The following is a 24,613-nucleotide window of genomic DNA, read 5'->3' as shown; positions in this document are numbered from 1 at the left end:
TGAGTCGGCAATGATTCGGGCATTACCGATTCGATGGCGCTAGTTCGGCTTTATCCGCTCGTGTTCGGTCTTATCTGCTTGGGTTCAACTACACGAATATATTATCCGAACTTGACCGACATATCTACCAATAATTAAAGATAGCCGCTGTTAACCGTTCAATCACTCAGTGTAAAGAATCCCTAACGTGCTAATTTTGACCAATAATAATAATGGAAACGTCTTAGACTATAGATACGTCTAGACGCCACCCGTTGCATTGCTAAATGAAGCTGCGTGCCGTGCGTTTAGTTTGTGGGCGAGCGACCGCATTCGTACACAAATGTTTGAAACCATAGACCATTTCGCTAGCGCTCGCACTAAACGCTCAGAATTAAAATATAATTTTCTATTTTTTTTACGTAATATAGTATTTTTAAGCGGTCAAAATGCAACCATTAGGTAAAGATATCCATAAGTAAAGTTATTTTAAAGAAACACTAGGTCACTGATAATAAAATATATAATAATATACAAATAAATTATCACGAACATGTATCAACTACCTATGAAACGTAATACCATCTTCTTGGTTATCAGTACGGCTACCACATTTTAATACAACACACAGAACCATATTTTCTACTTAATTAACTAAAAATATTTACCACTGACTTTATGTTTAACACAAAAAATATCAATTTTAGCAACACGCCCTCGCAGGTTATCGACAAACTAAGATTTGGCGGCGACACCACAGCAAATCATCTCACACATCTGTAAACCTTTTATCTTACTCTAGCGCGTGTCGCAGAGATTATAAGGGCGCCGAATACTTTCTCACTCGCACTTATGCATCGTTTTTGTTCAGGCCATAGGAAACGTGCTAAAGCTAAAGTGATAACTGTTATGAATAGACCTGCAGGATGGAATAACTGGATACAAGATCAAGGATAAACTGTCGCTCTATTGTTTTATAATTCTGCAACTTGACTGGATGTCGTGTAGTAGGTACCTAGTAGCTACCTATCTAAGAGACAAAAGTAAGTGGGGAGACATTATTTTCTATGAAGGCATATAGGCCATCGTAAATAATATTATCTACTGTACCCGGTGCGACCTCTGTCCGACTGCAGCGCACGTGAAAGCGGTCGGAAGGATTTCACGTAGACTGTACACGGTGGAAAATATGGAAGCTATCGGACGCAAACAAGATTAATAAGTATGGGTAATATGATTATTTTTACAAAAATATATCTTTCACCCCAAATAGTAGCCTTTTTCTAGGATAGACAATGTAGGTATGGGTAAGTAGGTATATGACAATATTCCACATAATAGCATATATAATATTAATTGTCAATAGGAGTAACATCCTAAGTAAGTAAATAGGAGTAGGTAAAAAGGTAGGTAGGTACATTTTTCCAACAACGTCAACAGATTTTTTAGACTTTCCCAAAGATACCTACAATTCATAAGTTTTAAGATACCTAATAACGAAATTAATAAACGTTTTCAATCCTAATTACTTTTTATCAACGCTTTTCAAGTACCTATCTAGGTACATACCTACCTATATATCTACTTAGGTAGTAGGTAGTTAGGTACACGACCCCCACAAAGGGGGGGCTGATAGGGGTCTAGCCTGGGGGCCCGGGCCAGGAAAGGCCCGGCATCGCGAATCGACCAGATAAGTGATTTAAACACACATCAAATTTTTTCTCGAATAGTACAAAAAGTCGCCTGCGGCGCTATTTATCTTCAATAATAGTATTATTTTAAATCATGTGGTTGTACAATACAATGTTTGATTGTGTATCGATACTCGACAACCCCATAATTAAAATAGATGAATTCAAATATACAAAAAACACTAAATATAGGTACACATTAATTTTACCGTGTAAACCATTTGGAAAACGCTACTGTAGAGCGTCACACTGCCTTTATCTTTAGCGATAGGTAGGGGGCCCTTCAAAGATCCTCGGCTGTGGGCTCGCTTCAGGATGTGGGGGCCATGGTTAGTTACATACCTACCTAACTATTAAATTAAAATACCTACATAGTAGGTACCTATTTAGGTAGGTACAAAGAAATTGTAGGTAGGTAGGTGTCTATTACCTAGGTAATTAGATTTAATGGTTTGTAATATAGTTAGATAGATAATAAAATATTATGCTGTACCTATGTAGGTAGGTCCTACCTATCTACAAATTTGCAAACGTTCTGGTTAAAATTGTACCTATTTGGTCAGTTGCTTTATTTTCAAATACCTATTATAAAAAATCACTAAGTTAGCGCATGTCACCGAGTAAGTACCTACCTACTTAACAATATGCGAAGGGTGGAGGTAGGCTGAAGACCCGACATAAATAGTGCACACTAAGCTTTGTCAGTCAAACGTAGGTACGTACCTACCTACTTATTTGTTTTTATTAAACTTAGACTAGGTACAATGTGTAGCTGTAGATAGTGTTTTTGTTAGTTTTCAAAAATCAATTAAGCCCTGCTTAATTCAAGCCATAGTAGATACCTAATGGTAAAAGAATATTTTTTATCGATTATAGTTTGGTATAGGCAGATCTAAATAAATTTTAAAAAGCTAACAAACTAACCAATATATAGATAGATCTTCTTCGACCATGTCCGATCCTAATAGGATCATATGGGTGTCCACAGAATGGAGGTTTGTAATGACAGATTTTGTTTTTACGAGAAATGGATATCAGCCGCTTACACAACCTATTAGGTCCATACTCTGACTCATACACAAATTGAAAAACAACATGTGTACTTGCCAGACCCACGATTCAAACCTAGGACCCATGACGCAATAGGCCAACGCTTAAATCGCGCGGCCATCGTGGGTGTAGGTAGATATATAGATACCTATTCTTAATTCAATGATTTTTAATTCAATGAAAACAAATAGGCTTGCCTAAGTATGACTGACAAAGTTTAGTGTGCACTATTCCACCCTTCGCCACTGCTACTTACCTACCTACCTACTTATCGGGCATATTTTTAAAGATTAAGATACTTGATTGAATGCATGATCTTAGTTGAAAATATGATAGCTAATCCAGACATTCCAATACCTATTCCAGCATTTTTATTCCTGTCATTTTGACATCAACAAATCGGCCGGGATCCTGGGATTTGGGATTCCAATATTGCAATCAATTAGAATGATACGTAGACACATACAAAAACACCCAGTGACGTCCCTAGACAAAATTCCGCCCCTAGGCAGCGACAAAATGCCGCCCCATTTTTTATATAGTATTTTGTTTCATCCTTTCATCACTCCAATATCTAAGAAATGTGTTGAATGGATGAGTTAGGTACTAACAAAATATATACCACTAAATCTTATTTAAAATATCCACGGTTTCAAATACATATATTTTAAAATACACCTGACAACTTTCAAAACTCGCGAGTGACTGGCAAAAATATTTGGATATGTAGGTACATACCTATACCTAATTCAAAATATAATTCGCAAATCTGCACGTGTCATTTCGGTTCATCAATGACGTGACGTCCAAGGACAGCGGAAGTAAACTAGACATAGCGAAACTGACATTAAAATTACAGTCCTGTTAAACCTTTTAAGTATGTTAATTAACAACCAACCAGTGAGCTGATTTTTTTAATGGAAAGATATTTCCGTTATTACTAAGTTTATGGACTTACCTATTTCTATATATGTATACCTAATGATTCTCCTCGATTTGCCGCCCTTCGAGTAACTGCCGCCCCCAAGCGACGCTCAATCTGCCTACCCCCACGGGACGTCACTGGAAACACCTTATAATATTAATTAATATTCGAACTTGTTGTCATACTATCCATTATGTATTTGTATCCACAAATCGAGTCCGGAAATTTGTACGTATGCAGTTCGTCGTAGCACACTTCACCGTGAAATGTTTTATCGGAAATATATGGCCGTATATTAAGAAGTTTTGAAAATGTGTTTAAAGACCGTCCACCCTCTTTGGGTCGTAGAGTACCTACTGAGGTAAAATTCATGTCTAAATAAAACACGGTTCTTGTCGGTTTTACATTTTACAGGAAGCTAGCAGCAAACAAATGTTGAAAATAGCTGATATACCTACCTAAGTACTTACTTGATTATTAGTTAGGTTAGGTTTTATTTATTTGATTTATTTATTTAGAAAAGAGTAGGTATTATGGAATTACAGTGAAGTCAGTGATTGGCCAATGCGCCATAATAGTTAGATACCTACATAATACATTGGTACTTACAAATTATAAAAATGACTTAATTACCAATAACAACCAATATAAACAAGAAAGTATGTGCTTATGTAGATATTAAAGTAAAATGAGAAATACAATTATAAATTTAACCTATTTAACACGTCCACAAATATGATAAGTAGGTAGATAGGTATAGGTAGTTAGTAAAAAATAACTCAACCTTTATGGTGCCATCAAATAAGTTAATCTCATGAGACACAGCATCATGAAACATCACATTTTCATTATTGAATTCATGAATTTTGCCAAAATCGGATATGAAAATGACTGTATAGTATAGGTACGATCATCTTTTTCCGATAAGAAAGCTCACGGCAAACTGTGCTACGGTGAAAATGTACCTAATACCTACGTGCAATTTACATGTACCCATACAAATAGGTAAAGGATTTAAATTTTTCAAACGAACGTGAAATCATAAAAACATCAAATCGCGAATAAATCCTTTCGATTTCCAAACGAAGACTCCCCCTTAATCTCATCCGCAATATAGCCTACTATGTTTACACCCGACAGTAAAAAAGTGAAATGAAAACATTGGCAGAAAACAAAGACAATGGATAGTGATTTCGTAGGTGGGTGCCTATATACCTAAGACGATAGATAAGATGCCTAGTTTGTTTTTTTTAACAAGAAAAAACGTCATAGAAATAAAATCTTAAAAATACAAACTCTTGTCTGTTGAGCTATTTAATTTGGTTTTCGGCTAAGATAATATAAGATAAATAAAGTGTATACATACAATTGTGGAATAAATGGGTAGGTATCTACCTTACATAGGTAGGTACCTAATATTATTCGATAAATATCCTAAATGTCCTAAATACTACCTCACTCTTAGGTGAATAATTATTATAAAACAATCATTATTCGTAGGATGTTTTATCATATTTGAATGGTCAAAGACATAGCTTATAATCAGTATCTTTAGAATTATCTTCAAATGTGGTAATCTTGCCCATTTTTTGAATAATAAAATGCCTAATTCTTTTAAAATCAATCACAGAGATTATTAGGTAATACTTAGGTATAATTTTTTATCGTAAATATTTCACTATAATAATGTTGACATAAATTTTACTAATGGTTTTATAAATGCGTTTAAAAATTAATAAATCTAAAAAATCTTAACACCACTGCACATGGATGTACTGAAATGTGACTAGGTATATTCTAAAACATTAGATCGAGAGGTTTAAAAGAATACTATTTTATGTAATAAAAATACTTTATGCAGTCATAAAATGTTTAAAATAAATATAAAGGATATTAAGGATTCAAAATTATATAAATAGATTATCTACAACATTTAAGGAATGCTCAGGCTAATGCTTTGAAAATACTAGCTAATAAAGAAAATAACAGCTAACTGCGTTTTTGACCAAAAATGAGATTTTTATGACATTTTGTAGGTAGGTAGGTATAAAACATGTGTTCTGTGCTCACGCAAAATTTAAAACTCCTAAACCTATAAATAAATGGGTTATCTTTCTTCACACAAAACACCCAACCGCAGGTGCCAAATTTGAAAAAAATGAAACAACTCCGCTCTTTATAGGTAGGTATAAATTTTCTTTATAGATAGGTATAAAATAGTGTACCTACCTAAGTATTAATTCATAGTGCAACTTATTTGTAAAAAAAATCCAAGTGTACTTTTGGAATAAGAATTGTTAAATTCCGCTCGATAGTTTATTATTAAATTAATGTTTTTATATTATTAATCTATTACCTATCTAAGTGGGTACTTATAGTTTGGTTTGGGCTTCAAACCAAAATCAATTAAACACTGTCTAAACCATGGTTTCCCAAACTATGAGTCCCGACCCACCAGTGGGTCGCGAGCGAATATTGAGTGGGCCCTCGCCACTGTATACATAAATTTAAAAAAATAGGAAGTGATAAATTTGATATTTCATTCAGCTATTTATAATTCCTAAAAATTGAAATAAACTTAAGTTACGGAAAATATTGTGATAAAATAATGAATGTTCGATGAACCTATGAAAGTCCTCCTCCTCTTTACTACCTCTTATCTATGTGAGGTCGGATTTTCGGCTATTCGGCAACTAAATACCGAAATAAATTGGATATATCAAACTCTTCTTCCTTCCGACCATGTCCGATCCTAATAGGATCATATGGGCCTCCTCAAAGTAGAGGTTTGTATTAAAAGATTTTGTTTTTTACGAGAAATTGATGTCAGCCACTTGCTCAACCTATTAGGTCCATACCCTGACTCACACACAAATTGAAAAACAATATGTGCACTTGCCAGTCCCAGGATTCGAACCTGCTGCGACTCACTGCGATTAAAAGTAACTAAAGTTGAAGTTGATGCTAAAACTGTAATGAAGAAAAATAAGAAACAAATACATCCTACCCATTCAAATAGCTTTGTAAAAAAACCTTGGAGGTGTAGGTATTTCAGTAATATTTTTTTTTATTTAAGTTGTTTCTAATTTCAACAGTCTTTCATTCATATTGGTAACACTTATAAAAAATATTTTTTTTATTTCAATTAGAACAAATAAGACAGCATTAAGTAGTTTCACGACTCGCCACTAGGGAATCTGAGCATTACCAATATGTATGCCCTCTTTTCTCTAAGACAGCTAGGAGGTGGGTCCCAAGATTGGAAATTTTTGTTAGATGGGTCGGAACCCGGTCAACTTTGGGAACCACTGGTCTAAACCAAACGATAATAGTTTTTATATACTTATGTATTTTTACGACAAAATTGTGCACAGTTTTTCATTCATAATTATTTGTTTTAGTTGGACTAAGAATAGGCGTAACGTAAACCTACTTAGGTATTAGGTAGGTACATAAATAATAATGTTGTTGGTTCATTTTTTATTCATTAAGCCCTGCCCTAACCAAAAAATATTCTTCTATTTATACCTACCTACTTATATTAAGTAGGTATCTAGGTAAGTAAGGTTTTATATAAAATTATATGGTTTAATTATTAATGGCATAATTTTAGACATTTTATAGATAAACGAATATTTTTTTGTCTATCATCTACTGTGGCTTGGATAATGCAACGTTTACCAAATTGAATTTTAAAAACAAACACTATCTACACATTGTACCTATCTAGTATTAGTTCAATGAAAGCAAATACGAATGACAAAATATACTAGGTACCTATGCACTATTTCTGTCGGATCTTAACAGCTTACCTCCACCCTTCGCCACTGGCGAATGGTACGTAGGTACCTCCTACTTATGCACTAGCTAGATGACTGGATTATTTGCTTCTCAAGAAAGATCACAGATTTAAAAAAAAATGTGTTTCGAAGGTATTTAAGTACCTAATATTTTAGGTGCCTAAGGATTTTACCTAGTTTAGAAATATCGCAAAAAATAAATAAAAAATTTAAAACTATAAAATAACGACCGCAACAGCTGATAAAGAATCACCCACACATTTAATAATAATCGAATTAGCGAAAAATTTCGAAGACGAACACTGCAAATAAAAAAATAAACGAACACAAAACAAAAATTCCCCGCTCGGTTCGAATCTTTGATAACTATTCAAAAAGGGGAACGGGGGGCAAGAGAGGGCATGGGGCAGCTACGTCGTGTGTGTCCCGACGACTGCGTGATTTGGTGTAAGTGTTCATAGTTCGGCCCCGCTCGGGTGGGGGTCGGCCGATCCCGCCTCAACCGGCCGTGGAGTGGGGGGCCGGACGCCACGCCATTGGTCCATTGGCGCCAATAGCGTGGCGCCTCCGCGGGACCGCGGTTCACGCTTCGAGGTGTTGGACTGACGCCTCTGCCGCACCAGTTCACTGAATGCCGCGTCAGGATTCTAACCTGTACCCCGGTTTAGCGAGACGTCGCATCGCCCGCGTCCTACGGCCAGCCGAAACCGCGATTATCCGACCCCCCGATTATCCGCGACGCGATATATTTTTTTTTTGACAATCCCGATCTGCACTTTTCCGATTTATTCTATTTTTGAATAAATGTGATAAACTAAAAACAAAGATTGCTCTTTTTTTGAAACGTGTGAATTTTACGCGCCAAGCGACGCGGCGTGACATTTTTTTTTATTGTGTTCCTGTAACTCTGTGTTATTTTTTTTAAATAAAAAAAAACAAAAAAAAATATCCCTAGTGAAAAATATTGATTTTAGTGAATTTACAAAACGTGTTGTGACAGTTTGTTTGACATCATATCACGAAGGATTTTTGTTTTGCAAACCATTCGATTGCTTCTACCTAAATAGGTAACCTACCTATTATTACCTAAATTCGACAAAAATCTATGAGTCTGGACTGATACAAAAATATTAAAAAATAACTATAGCATTTATTGTTCAAAAATATTGTGCAATATTTAAATTCTGATAAAAATCATGTCTATATTAATAAATTGGATCATTTTCAACAATTTTAGTGAAGTGTTAGTGCAAATAAACCATACGAAATCATAGAAACATTGACATTTAATTTACCGATTAAAACAATCTTTTATTAAAACAAACTTGAGTTTTAAAAAAAATCATAACAACAAAAAGTGGTGCAAGTCGCCCGCCGCTCCCCGAAATTTGGCGAAAGTTCGCGAAATACAACGCATATTTTCTCGAAGTTCTTTGAAAAGTTCTGGAAAATTTTGATTGTTTTTTATGCAAAAAATAATTGCGAGCAGGCTCAGCGAATTTTTTTTTAAAAGATTTTAATCTTATTGTTGGTTTGAGGCACTTTTTATAAGCTCGCTGGTGGCTCATTTATAAAATAACAGCAATTACAAACTGAAACCACAGATAAAAATAGAAAAAAGAATTCCATATCTAAGTAGATAATAATAATACTATTTAAATAATAATATTTATTACCTTCAAAGTAAACCCACGTGAGCTAAAAAGGAACATTTCAATAGAGAAAGAAAAAAAGTTTTATTACAAGTTAAAAATTGATAGGTGCGATTTTTTTTATAACCACAAAGTAAATAGATTATCTACAAATTGGAATTGAAAATACATACCTACATAAGGTTTTCTACATGTATTTTTATACCAACGTACCTACCAAATATTGATTTGTTTATATATATTTTTTATATAAGAAGAGAAAATCAAATGGTAATCTAAGAAACAGTAGAAATCTGTTAATTACTTAAGTATTTATTTAATGCAAAGCAGTCTGTCTTCGAGGATGAGACAAGTGAAATAGAAATTAGAATAATTACTATAAAAGAATAAGTAGTTGCTGTAAATCTACGAACAGTTAGGTACTGAAATTCACTCACAAAGCGATAGACAATCCTAGTGGAAGTGATACGGAATAGTGGAGATACCTTCCTGCTTTTGTTTGTGCTTGAAGTCTTGGATTCCATCGCAATGCCGGTGCTCGTGAAGTAAACCGAAGAGCTCGTCTGAAGCAGTGGTTTCCAACGCGCCGAGACGTTTCGACAGAGGAACCCGATGAGATTCGAGCAGGGCGAGCGAGGTGGCGGGGCAGAACGGGACACAATGGCCTACCACCCGTTCCTCCAGATGCCCCGGCCGACGGACTTCTCAGTGTCTTCGTTGCTGACCGGTTCCCCAGCGGCTCCATCATTCCCGGCGGCCCTGGCGGCTCTGTACCCCGGAGGTCTCCTCCCGAAGCTGCCGCCGCCCTCGGGCCCCATGCATCCTCACGCGTACGCCACTGCTGAAGATGTCGTGCTCGCGGTGGCGCACCATCATCCGCTGAGGCCGCTCAGGGCGCTGCAGCCGGAGGACGACGGCGTCAGGGATGACCCGAAGGTCACACTCGAGGGGAAGGACCTTTGGGAGAAGTTCCACAAGCTCGGGACTGAGATGGTCATCACTAAGAGTGGCAGGTAGGATTTTCGCTGTTTTTAATATTTATTTTCGATGAGGCAGTGTCCAAATTTAAATATTGCTAAACCTATGTGACGTTGATAAAGGTAATCAAAATTAATAGATAGGTAACTATTCATATCTACCAGACGTGTTAACTGCATATTGATTGATCAGTGAAAAGTGTCTTATTATTCTAGGGGTCATATGCTGTTTTTCACGACATGTCTCATGACTGAGTGGATAATTAGTTAGGTAGGTTGGTACTTACTCTATAGGTATCTAGATGAAAAGTTTTCGAATTGAATCTCGTAAAAAGCATTTATTTTGTTTCCTATTTGAAAAAGCATAGGTAGGTCAGTGGCGAAGGGTGGATGTACGCTGTTAAGATCCAATATAAATAGTGCACACAAAATTTATGTTATTAATTTGTTTTTATTGAACAGACTACAATTTACTGATGGGATTGATTAGTTGTTAGTAAACCAATTAAACCTTTTCTAAATCAAACCATAAAAGTTTTGGTATATTTTGGGCGATACCTACGACAAATTATACACAATTTTTCGTTATTAGGTACTTAAGTATTTGTTTTCGTTGAATTAAGAATTATTACTTTCGCGAATTGTTGGTTCATTTTTTTGAAAGTCCTGCCTCAACCAGTTTTTAAAATTCAATTATTAAACCCTGCGAAAACTAAGCCATAATAGATATTAGTCAAAATATACACATCTATATTATAAAGTACCTATATATAATTTATTATGAGATTAAATCATATAGGTACCTAAGTATCTATTATATCTAAGTAATTTTAGATATTTTATAGATAGAATAAGTAATATTTTTATATACTTAGATACTTATTTAGGTATTATGACTTGGTTTAGGCAGGGCTTAATGAATTAAAAAAAAACTGATTAACAACATAGGTACCTATTCACATTGTGTAGGTAATATGTAGATACCTATTCGTAATTCAACGAACACAAATAGGTACCTAAGTAGGTATGAATGAAAAAGCGTGCACAATTTTGTCGGATCACCCGAATAATATCGAAAATATTATAGTTTGGTTTAGGCAGGGTTTAATTGTTTTTTTTTTTTATTTAACTGTTACCTATCTGTGAATTGTAATTTTAGTTTTATATCACTGACAACGTTTAATGTGCAATATTTATGTCGGATCTTAAGAACCTACCTCCACCCTACGCCATTGATAATATCTATCTAAGTACATAATAATATTAAGTAGTATGATTGTGTACCTACAAGCCATCTAGCTGAATCTAATGAAAGGAATATTTGCTAAGATTCATTTTTTTATGTAGCAAAAACTAAAAATATTACATTTAAGAAGTAAACAGTGACAAAAGTGACAATAGATATTATGCATTTAGGTATGATAAGTAGGTAAGAATAACCTAAAATTTAATACTGTGATTATGGTGAATTTCTTATAAAAACAATCAAACAATATAACTACCAATACCTTTGGTTTAATATTTTTACTATTAAAACTGCATCGTCACTTATAAAATTGCATTTAATATGCAAGTAGTCGATTTTCAATGCTCCTGCATCGGACGTGGTTAGGCTAAAAACTTCCCTACAATGGGGTGTATAGGTATATAAATCTACCCTCATGCACAACGATTTTTTCACATTGCAATGCGCGCTGTAAAAATCGTCGCATCAAATATTAAAAACTGTCAAATCGACAGGGCAGCCCGTGGATCGGAATACTTATTTTTACCATTAGCAAACGAATGATAAAATTTTTGAGCATTTTATATTCATATCTACCAACAAAAAAAGTTTATTTGTATCGCTGCCTCAGTGGAAGAGTAGGTACACTATTTGAAATATTTGAATATGAATTACAAAATATGTAGAATCAGATATGTTTCAGGGTAAGTCTGCACTATTTTTGTAGACATCTATTTTACCATAATATTTCAGTTAAATTTGTATGCCATCAACATGAATATCAAAGGAGTATAATTATTGTTTTAGTGCAATACTACAGCTTATAATAACATAAATTCATTTGTTTTTAAATAATATAGGAAGGAATTTAAAGTGGTTCCTTATAATTTTAGATAAAAGGTTCATTATTAGGATATTTAGATAATATAATATAAAAATATCTACCTACTCTGTTATTGGCTATTACCTACCTATTCAAAACAATCGGTGTGTGTACGTATGTACGCGCGTTAGAAGTTATACTTCTTTGGCGTAACAAAACAAAATATGCTGTTACCTGAGCTATTAATATTACAGTGGATTAGGTCGATGAAAACGAACTCAATTCATCTATGTCTCATATAGCACATGATAATAATTATTGTAATTTAATTATTGTATTGAACCAAAACTCATCTTTGCCATACAGTGGTTATAATCGATTCAGAAGTGCCCATGATGAATTAAAATTATTTACCAACTCAACATTCACGAAATTTATTTATTTATTGATATATAATTTTACTCATAAATAATACTTACATAAATATAGCCTCAAATCTTGATACACAATCTTTACAATGAAAAATAAATATACACTCCAATATAAATAAAGTTTTATGAATATAAATTAACAGTGTAGAGTGTTAGTCTCCAGAAATTTGTTTATAAACATATAGGTACCTATATTTATTATAACATAATATTGGTTATGTCTACAACACGTGCTGTTTACTTGGTTGTATTGAACGACTAACTAAATGACACTATGCGCATGCACCACTGAGACCGAAATGAATATAATCATAATAATAAATTATGTGTTACATCGGCGCGCGCAACTTCATCACACGCCAAAAATACACTCTGATCTGTTTTCCCAAACGCGCCAAAAGAAGTAGGTATAACTTCAAAAATTTTACATCCATATTCTCCTAACAAGTTTTTATCAAATAGTGTACCTACCCTTGTACTGAGGCAACGATATACCTGAATAATTAGGTAGCCTAGTTATTCCTACCTAGATTTAAAATATTATCTACCAATACCTACCAGTGACGAAGGGTGGAGGTAGGGTCTGGAGATTACCAAAGATAAATCGTACCTACACACTATAATTATATAGATACTTTGTCAGATATGTAGGTATGCCTATATGTTCATATTCTTCTTTGATCATGTCCGATCCTAATTGGATCCCATGGGCCTATATGAAGTGGAGGTTGTACCTATTACCTAATAGATTTTTTTTAAAGAGAAATTAATGACGTTATCAAGCTCAAGCTATTAGATTATATCCAATTTGTTTTCATTGAACTAACAATAAAAATTGCAGATGGTGTTGGTAAGTTTTTAAACTTTGATTAAACCCTGCCTAATAAAACTTACTATAACAGGTCAAAATTATTCTTCAATCTTAAAAAAAAAATTATGTACCTAAATATGATTTATTGGAATAATTTTGGATATTTTGTGGAGAATATAAATATTTTTATACCTTTAATCTATTATGGTTTGGATTAGGCAGGGTTTAATTGATTTTTTTAAAAGTAACCGACACCGTCTGCAATTTGTACATATTCGTAGTTCAATGAAATGAATGACAAAGTTTAGTGTGCCCTATTTATGTCGGATCTCCACAGCCTACCTCCATCTAGTATGATAGCATCCAATTAAACTTACCGAACCTTTTTATAACTATAACAGTGGTTTTAACTACAGGTGAATTGATTATTAAAACGTTTAGATAGAAAATAAATATTTTTGGGAAAATTTTTTGAAAATATTTTTTCTGTAACTGCCCACAAATTTAATTAGTATCTACTTACATGTTTCGTAATTCCGTAAATAGATGCCTTATAATAGCACTACAAAATTGGCGATGAGTGAATTTTGGAAAAACGTAGGCTGTGGAGATCTGATAAAAAGAACACACTTGTCAGGTACCTATACTTACGAGAAATAGAGAAGATAATACGATATTATGTACTGCTATTCAATTAAACCCTGCCTAAACCAAACCGTGGGTCCCAGGTTCGAATCCTGGGTCTAGCAAATACACATATTGTTTTTCAATTTGTGTATGAGTCAGAGTATGGACCTAATAGGTTCAGCAAGTGGCTGATATCCATTTCTCGTAAAAAACAAAATCTGTTAATAGGTACAAACCTCTACTCTCTGGAGGGCCTAAATACCATGTTGTGATAGTTGTCGTTTCGAAATTTTCAAAAAAGAAATAATTTTCTTTCTCAAAAATAATTTTATGCCTAAGTAAACCATGAAAACTTTAGTGAAATGTAATCGTGGAACAGAGAAAATCAGAAACATTGAAAATTCTTTAAAATTTTCCTCCCCATGTTGCCTACTTAAAGGCGGGTGTCTACATTGAAATTGCAGCTAAATAATAAATATACAGCCTTCGATTTTCTCACATGGTAGAAGGAAAATTATCACGGCGCCGAACGGAATAAACAGACGGCCTTTCAATGATTTTCTTGAACAAAATATTGATAGGGAAACACGTCTGAAGTGATATCAAAACACCTGAGAAGGTGTCTGATAAAAATTATAGATACCTACCTACCTACTCTTTTTATCAAAGATTTGTCTGTCAGGATTGCCTATTGTGATAAAAACGCCAGAAATTAATTTTACCTAGGTTCCTATATAGGTATAAAAGTTTATAGGGTGGTACAATAGCGGGCAGTTTTGGGTTTCAGAATTTGTTCAAATAAAACTATAGGTACATTTTAGGAAAACAAAAATACCTAAGTTTATTTCAACTCTTGGTTATCTAGCTGTTACAAGAAAAAATACGAATCGTCTAAACCTATTACCTACTCTAGGCGCAAAAGAACAAAACAGTTTCACTCAATTACTATAACGATATCATATTATAGTTTTTTTTCGAGAATTGGTTTAGTTAGAATTAGTGAGTCAAAAATGTGACTCGAAATATTTACCTACTCTAGGAATTCTTATAAACAAAATTATAGGAAGGTGTATCTACAACAGGAATTCGATTAATTGGCTAACATTTTATTGTTTAAAAATTAGTTAGTGTTGTTGAAGCATTTTAAAAATATATTTGGAAAGGATTGTAATTAATTAAGAGGGCTTACTAATAGGAGCAAAATGATAAAATTTGAATTCACTACATTTAGAAATGAAGTTAAACTCAAATTGTTTCCATATTTCGTCGTTTAAAATCGACAGGTGCCAGCTACTCGGTCAGTTAAGCTCAGGTATATTTTTTTATATTAATATTTAAAAAAAAAAAACTAAGATGCAATCTCTATAATGAAATTTTCGGTAGAATTTCAGAGTCGCCTATTAATTTTATGTGTATAGCGTAGAAAGGTAACTCATTATTATTTAAACAATGGAGATATTATTTAAAATATTTATTTTACGGAGTAATATGTTTATTTTTCAAATATAATAATAGGCTTAGACGCCTCGTTCGTTAAATTATGTGGAAAAGGTGGTAATTTTAGCATTTAGATTGGTTGGTAGGTATAAACAAGTTGGCATATTATGTATGTGCCTACAAACATAATATACTGTAGCGTTATTAATGTATATCCATATTTATTCACTGAATATAATTATTAATTTAATTTGAATGCGTAAATTAAATTTATTATGAAGAAACAGGAAGCTTTAATAGAAACGTGATGGTAGGTATGAACCAGTGGTGAAGGGTGGAGGTAGGCTGTTAAGATCCGCCAAAAATAGTTCACATTCAAATTCATACACAGATAGTGTTGGTTAGTTTTTAAATTCAATTAAACCATGCGAAAACCAAACCATACCTAATAGATAATAATCAAAAAATACTCGCCTGTCTATAAAATATCTTAAATTGTGCCATTAAATCATCCATAATTTTGGATATAGATAAAATAATATTTTTTATCTATGTAGGTAGTTTGATTTAGACAGGGCTTAATGAATTTTAAATATTTAGCAAATAACATAATATTGTGTACTATATATTTCTAATTCAACGAAAACAAATAAGAATGAATAAAAAAATGTGCACAATTTTGTCGGATCACTCAAAATATACCAAAAGTTTTATGGATTGGTTTAGGTAGGTAGGGCTTCATTTATTTTTTTAAAACTAACTAACACCATCTGTAGCTAAATTATACCTAGTCTTAGTTCAATAAAAAACAAATACGAATGGTATTTTTTCAGATTCACTTTGATCTTAAATTTAGGGTAAATACAGTATTCTTTGTGAAGACGAAGTGTGTATCAAAGTAGGTTCATACCAGTGGCGAAGAGTGGAGTTAGGCTGTTAAGATCCGCCATAAATAGTGCAGATTAAACTTTGTCAGTCATACGTAGCTTTCCCTTTTTATTGAACAAAGACTACAATTATTTACAAAAAAAAAAAACCAATAAAACCCTGCCTAAACCAAACCATAATAGTTATGGTATATTTTAGGCCAGAGGTGGGCAAACTGCGGCCCGCCGGGTATTTTTTTGCGGCCCTATATCATTAATTGTACTTCTGATAACGAATAACTTTTTTTTATATATTTTTTAAAAAATATTGACAATAGATTAAAATTTGTTTAGCAATAGTACGCGATCCATTTTCAATAGATATTGATAGTGTACCGACAAAGATACAATTTGAGATTATTGATCTGCAGTGTGACACTGATTTAAGAGAATTGCATCGTCGTGAAGAAATCTCCAAATTTTACAATGCCCTTAATTCAGACAAATTCGACCAACTTAAAGATTATGCAAGAAAAGTGTTTGTTATTTTTGGATCAATCTATATATGTGAACAAACATTTTCGAATTTGAAAAAAATGTTCAAAAATGTACAACAGTTTCATTCTTCTCATTATTTTTTTTATAATGTTTATTTTTCGTGATAATAAATAGTGTATATCTAAAAATGGTATTTTACTTGCGGCCCGCCACTCATTTTGAATTCTTGAATTTGGCCCTTCAGCCAAAAAGTTTGCCCTCCCCTGTTTAAGGCGATAGGTACGATAAAATTGTGCACAATTTTTCAATCGTAGGTAGGTACTTATTTGTTTTCGTTGGATCAATGATACATATTGCACAAATTTATTGTTGGTTATTTTTTTTTAAATTCATTGAGCCCTGCCTAAACAAAACTATAGGTACCTAATAGATACAAATATTATTCTATCTATAAAATATTCAAAGTTATGTAGGTATGATTTAATTGCATAATTTTAGATATTTTATAGATAGACGAGTATTTTTTTTACTATTATTGATTAGATATGGCTTTGTTCTCAGGGTTTAATTGTATTTTAAAAACTAAACAGCACCATCTATAAATTATTGTAGTCTCCTTTCAATGAAAGCAAATACGAATGACTGACAAAGCTTAATGTACACTATTTATGGCGGATCTTAACAGCCTACCTCCACCCTTCGCCACTGGTAGGTACTAGTATTATCAAATTTAAGCCGTAATAGTTTCCCATGAATGGAAAAATTTAATTAACATCTACCTATGTATTTTTAATTTTATTCGTCTAAGGGGGTGGCAGTGTTGGCCTTCTCGGCGTCGGCTTATAAATCTGAGGGTCTCGGTTTTGAATTCCAGCTTTAACAAATTCTCATATTAATAAGCGGCTAACATCCACTTCATGTAAAACGATAATCTAGATCCACTTCCGATTGTAGAGCCAAGTTAGTAGTTTCATAATAAATGAGTTTGTGAATACAAAATTAACATGCTTGAGTTATATATTTACCTACAATTAAATATTTTCCTTTTTGGTAAGAAAACAGCGTGGCTCAAAAATTATAACGCTTTGCGAAGCGATTATAATTAACTTTACTGTTAATCATACTTAATTCGAATGTCGTCGCCGCGTTCAACTAACTCTACTAACTACCTTCTCGCAGTCCGTGTGTTTATTTTATTATTGCTTACTTGTTGTAATCTGTTTACCCGCAATCACTTTGGCAGATCTAGAATATTTTTTTTCATAAATTTTACACTCTTGTGAGAATTTTATTGCTAACAAACAAACGTTGTTAATGACCTGGGCGAGAATGTGTTGATTTTTCCGACTGATTTTAAAAATAGTACACACCTATTTCGGTAGTAGGTATAATTATTTAAATGTACAGTTTTATCATTAGGTACGTTCATATAGTAAGTAGCCAACCGGAATTATAGTTATATATACCTACTAATATCGTACCTGTATAATAGGTAGCGGTAGCGAAGGGTGGATGTAGGCTGATGCGACATACCTAAATAGTGCACATTAATCTTTGTTAGTTTTTTTTTTTAAGTTATACCTACTTCTTAAGGCGCGTTTGGAAAATCAGATCAGAGTGTATTTGTGGCGTGTGACTTGTAACACATAATTTATTTTTTCACACAAAAATAAACGCACTCGATTGGATTCGAACCACCGATTGTTCGGTTATGAGCCGAACGCACTACCATTGCACCACAGTATGATACTCCAATCGTGACGATTATACAGTATAATATTATACTATAGTTTAGAATTGTTCCGTTGCCTAGGCAGCGAATTTATTATTGTCGGCCATTTGCAATTCCTTACGTAAACAAACTATTAAACGTCATAGTGGCAGTTGTTACTTTAAAAATAAAAACAACGATAAATAATTAGGTACATAATTTAGTAATATAAGTTAAAGTGTATAGAATTAAACCAACGGCGTTCTAATAAGCGGTCCTTTTTCTTGTGTGTGTAATTTAACAAGATAATTAAGGGTTAGTCGGTTATCACAAGTTTTGTTTTTGTTTTGTTACGCCAAAGAAGTATAACTTCTAACGCGCGTACATAAGTAGGTACGCACACCGATTTTTTTAGAAAAGCTTTCAGAAAAACACATAAATATTGTGTCCTCACTGGGATCGAGCCCAGAACTGTCGGGTAGAAGGCCAGCGCCTTACCCACTGCACTACGAGAGCCGCCTAAACTTTGTTAGTTATACGTAGATAGGTATTTGTTTGTATTATTTTATTGTAGGTAAATATACAGATGGTGTTAGTTAGTCTTTTTCATTCATAGGTAGGTTAGTACTTAATTGTTTTCGTTGAATTAGAAATACACATTACACATATTGTCGGGTATTTTTTAAAATTCATTAATCTCTTCCTAAACCAAACTATAATATATAATAATTACAAGATAAAAAGAACTTTTTATATACAACGTTTTTAAATTTCCTGTTGAATCATATAAAGTTGACTTGACTAGCTTAAACGATCAAAAAAATTTGTACTTGATAGAAATAAAACTGAAATGTCATTTTGACATGTCATATTGATTTCCATAGTAACGCACGTATATATTAATAATTTAGTTGCTAGGACCCCAGACCCCTAGCAACTAGCAACCGATAATGGTGTCGAAATAACTTTTCATACAAATCAGAATTAACTGAAAATGAATTCAATTCTACTTAAAGATGGCTGAAAGTATTAAAAAAAATGCATTGGCACCGTTAGTCGGGAAGTTGGTTAAAAATCGATTGCAAGATTTGTACCTACTGGATAAACAACCACCGGACAAATAAGAATACGAGCTAATAAATTCGTTGTAAAAAATATTAGGTATTCTATCTATAAATATCCAAATTATTGTATGATTTAATTGCATAATTTTAGTTATTTTATAGATAGGTATACGAGTGTTTTTTGACCATTATTTATTAGGTACCTATAGCTTGGTTTTGCAGGGTGTACCTAAGTAGGTATCTATCTATTAATTGAATTTTAAAAACTTACCAACACCGTTTGTAAATTATTATAGCCTTATTTCAATGAAAACAAATATGTACCTATGACTGACAAAGTTTAGTGTGCACTATTTATGGCTGATCTTAATTGCCTACATCCATCCTTCGCCACTTAGGTAGGTAGGTACCTATAACTATATTTGAAATCATTTTTGCATCTTGAGATAGACTCAAACTTAATAAATCGTGCTTAGGCTTAGATACCTATACGAAGTTAGAAGTGAAAATGTGTATTAGGTTCTTATATGTTTAATCAGCGTGCAAGCGGATGTGTTAAGGGTTTGAAACACCCAGGCGGCTGAATTCAGGGGGCGGTAAAAGTCAGAAAATATATTTTCAATGATTTTAGATAGGTATTAAAAAAATGTGACCTGTTGAATTTTACATAAGATGAACATTAATATCAGGAAAATGGCATAATTTTATTACCATGTCACTATTAAAATAGTCTTTAAAAAATGTGCTTCTAGGTATGCTCTATCGGTACCTACTTATCGATCGATTTAGGTAACATGATTTATACACATAGGTATATCTACTTATTAAAATTTAGAATGTTAGATATACCTAATAGTTATAATTGAATAGGTAAAATTTGTTATATATTTTGATATCAATTTTAATGGCGGCAGATTTGGGCTGACATTATACCAATTATATTATATATTATCATATTAAAATCACTTAGGTACTTATACTATATTACATCTATCTAAATATTAGTAATAAAGATGATTTATTAGGTATCTTCTTAATTCAAATTTATTTATTTATTTATGTCTACATACCGTGAACATTTCAAATTACAAATTTAAGACGTTCACAACATGACATTTAAAAACAAAGAAACAGTGTAAAGAAGTGTATAAAAAAATATTAAATATAAATTATAATGCATGGAAGCACACCGAATGAGATAAGTGGACCCTATTTTAAGAATTTATAAAACAACGTCCACCTATGTCCTATACTAAGGTACTCATCCTCACGTAGATGGAATATATCAACATCCGAAGCGATTTGGTTATAGATATATACAGAGTTATTGCCATCCCAATTGGCATTTAATATTCATAAAAAAAATGTTTTATCTCAGCGCAGTGCGTATTAGAAAATAAATCTAGCGTTGACGCTGTGTTTACTATACACCTAAGGTCCTAAGGTCTGAAACCAAGCACACGTGATATTTTAAAAAAGCAACGTGTGAATATTTAGAAGCAAGCGTTCTATCCACCGCACCATTCAAAGAATTAGGTGTAAAAATAAAACATATAGGTAAGTAGGTACAGATCATACATATTAACTGGTAGGAACTTACCTATATGCTTATCGACATGGAAATATGTGCTTAACATCTGAAATAAAATGAACGCGGAAAGAAACATCAAAGGAAAGTCGAAAGTCCCAAAAAATGTAATATTAGGTACCTAGTCTCTTGGAAAGATTTGAATAAAAAATAAAGGTATATGTAAAATACATCCAGTTAGATACTTACAGCAGTAGCGAAGGGTGGAAGTAGGCTGTTAAGACCCAACATAAATAGTGCACACTAAACTTTGTCAGTCAAACGTATTTATTTTCATTTAATTATTGTCCGAACACGTGAACAGTAACATCTAGATAAAATGCCGCCATTAAGTAGACTAAGAATGCCATCCACTTTGATTTTTACAATTAAATTATCTGAAAATTCCTTATGAAGATAGCTAGGTACCAGTGGCGAAGGGTGGAAGTAGACTGTTAAGATCAAAAATAAATAGTGCACACTAAACTTTGTCAGTCAAACGTATTTATTTTCATTGAACTAAGACTAGGTACATTGTGCTGCAGATAATGTTTGCAGTCTGAATAATGTCCCAAATAGTGTACAAGGTAAAATTTGGGTATTTTATAGTGATTTTTTGTATTTTTTAACACACCTACACGAATTATGGAGTTGTTGAATATCGACAAGCAATTATTATCAAAAATTGCATCGCGCAAACACTACTCTTGAGGTAAAATAGTGCCACTTATTTACTATTGGTGAAATTTTGTGATGTGTGTTTATCTCACATAGCTGGTCGAGCCCTCGGACCCCCAAGCTAAATCCCTGTCAGCCCCCCCCTTGTGGGGTCCATTAATTAATTCAATGAATTAAAAAAAATTAGCCAACACCATCTGTAATATGAAGCGCCTAGTTTCAAAAGCCCCTAAAACGGTTTTTGAAAATTTTTGAGTTAGATATGTACTTAGATGGATATTTTTGTTACCTATATTATGGCCAAAGATTGAACTATATAAAACGCCAAAAACCGTTAATACGTATGATCAAAAATTAGGGTAAATTTCAAAACCCGCTAAAATGGATGGGTGTGCTTTTCAAATACCCCTAAAATGCAAATCCAAAATACTCTTTAGAATGTAAAGAATTAAAAAATAAATGCATAAAGTTCACAGATTTAATAGATATGATTTTTTCTAATTTTTCTCAGAACTACCTAAAACCGTTTTAGGGGCTTATGAAACTAGGCGCTTCATAATATGTGCATAACGAATAGGTACAAATAAGTATAACTGACCAAGTTTATCGTGTACTATTTATCGCGAATCTTAACAGTCTACCTCCACCCCTCAACACTGACTTATAGTCACCTACGTACTCTTAGGTATTTATAATTCCGTTTTTGTAAACCAAATTATGCCTAAATACTTTATTCGAGAAATTACATATTAGGTACCAATATAACAATCTATAGATACCAGTGGCGAAGGGTGACTTTTGGAAAGAGGTAGGCTGTGGAGATCTGATAAAAAGAGCACACTTGTCAGGTATACTTACAAGAATAGTACGATATTTACTACTAATGAATAGGTACACACTAGTAAATGACAACTACACACTAATTCAATGAAACTTCAAAAACTCATTGACGACATAAAAATGAGCGATGTGTTTAAATTACGTATTTTTCAAAACATGTAGGTATACCCATCAAAAATCATTAGATAAAATTTATTTTTATTTATAAAAACAATCTATACTTACTTATTTATTAATATTCGATTAAACGCCGTTGAAATTATTTTTTTAATTATCTAATTATTAATGATTTTGGACAAAGTGCGCAGTCATGACAACATTATTATGCGCGAATGTTTTAGGCTCTGCGATAGGAGCTTACCTCACTTCGTACAAATCAGCAGACTTGCTGCGGTTACGAGACGTAAAGTCCATACGAAAAAAAATCAGAATTATTTCACACATAATCGGAGATTTATTTACGTCGAGACATCGCGGCGTTTATTATTTATTTACGGCGCGCTGTGGTATATTTTTTAATACCTTTGCAGTTGTTTTGTAAACTATGTAATACTGTAATACATTCCTAATAATATACGACATCTCTCGTTGGCAAAATAAATTATTTTTATATAACATAAAATAATGAAGTGATTAAGTATATAAATATGTCAATATGCAATTAAAAAATATTTTTCTTAAGAAGGTAGGCTTTAAGTAATCGCCTAGTATGGAGTCTTCGCCACTGATAGATACCTATCACCAGCAGTGACTAAATAAATAATAATGTTCGTTTTTGTATGCAGTAGTGAAAGGGTTAAGTTTGTTACAATACAACGCTCCTATTGGCAATCGTTTGAACTAAAACAAATGGCGCGCAAATTGACAGATGATAGATTGTGTTTGTTTTTGATAATGATTACCATGAATCTTGCCAAAGCTTACGGTAGCCGACACATGATTTATTAATATCTATCTATAAAGTTGAGTTACCTATCAGTCTAGGTAACTAACTAACACAAGAGAATGGTACATTGTATTTGGCTGTATAATTAGACAAATAAATAGATTAAAAATGATGTATCTATACATTAGGTACTTATATCATTTATTTGTGTGTTGTAATAAGAAGATTATATATTTAAGTATTAATATCATCATCAGTAGTGGGTTTACATAGAACATATCGTCACTGTTCTGGCAGAAGACACTAATTCGAAAAAATGACATATTGAGTTAGTTATACCAAAATGTTCCTTATTTCAAACTTTACCGTCTGGAAACCTTCTTAATAAATAAACAGTCTTTATTATAAAGTCATCCTTTTTACGATTACTTAATAAACTCACATGATAGAACCATTTCAAACATTTTAACAACTTCAAAGTCAAATTACTCAAAACTAGTATTATCCAGTTAGTGTGTTCTGCCAGAACAGAGACGATATTATTATGAGGCACTCGCTTCATAATAAAGTTCGTAAGGGGCCTCCAAACCTGTCTGAAATATCTATTGCTCTTATCTACGATACCAGTACACGCACAAGGTGATAAAAAAATATAAAATAATTACAAAATAAAAAGAACTTTTTATATACTTACAAAGTTTTTAAATTTTCTGTTGAATCATATAAACTTGAACAAAAAAATTTGTACTTGATAGAAATACTGAATACCTAAATATACTGAAATGTCATTTTGACACTTAATATTGATTTCCGTAGTAACGCACGTATGTATTAATATTAATAATTTAGTTGCTAGGACCCACTTAGCAACCAATAATAGTTTTACTTTTTACGGATTTCTTCCGAAATAACTTTACATACAAAACAGAATTAACTGAAAATGAAATCAATTCTACTTAAAGATGGCTGAAAATATTAAAACAAATGCATTGGCATCGTGTTCTGATAATATATTCTAAAAGTTTCAAATTTAATGTCTAGCTAGTCGGGAAGTTAGTTAAAAATCGATTGCAAG

The 24,613-nt window shown here is 32.8% G+C and overlaps 1 protein-coding gene across 1 annotated transcript in view; it reads left to right on the top strand.

The window, feature by feature from the left end:
• Positions 1–9,709: 9,709 nt before the first annotated feature.
• LOC147069782 (optomotor-blind protein-like) overlaps positions 9,710–24,613 on the top strand; it is a 320,044-nt gene continuing 305,140 nt past the window's right edge. Inside the window, exon 1 of the mRNA XM_085950876.1 lies at positions 9,710–10,110. Within this exon, the coding sequence (XP_085807002.1) occupies positions 9,710–10,110 (401 nt within the window). The remainder of the gene's footprint in view (positions 10,111–24,613) is intronic.

This window comes from Rhyacophila brunnea, unplaced genomic scaffold (assembly GCF_057557595.1).
Source record: "Rhyacophila brunnea isolate RB1 unplaced genomic scaffold, BYU_Rbru_1.0 scaffold_23, whole genome shotgun sequence".
NCBI classification, from domain to species: domain Eukaryota; kingdom Metazoa; phylum Arthropoda; class Insecta; order Trichoptera; family Rhyacophilidae; genus Rhyacophila; species Rhyacophila brunnea.
Note: the sequence above shows the minus strand (reverse complement) of the source record. Positions and strands in the feature narration are given on the sequence as shown.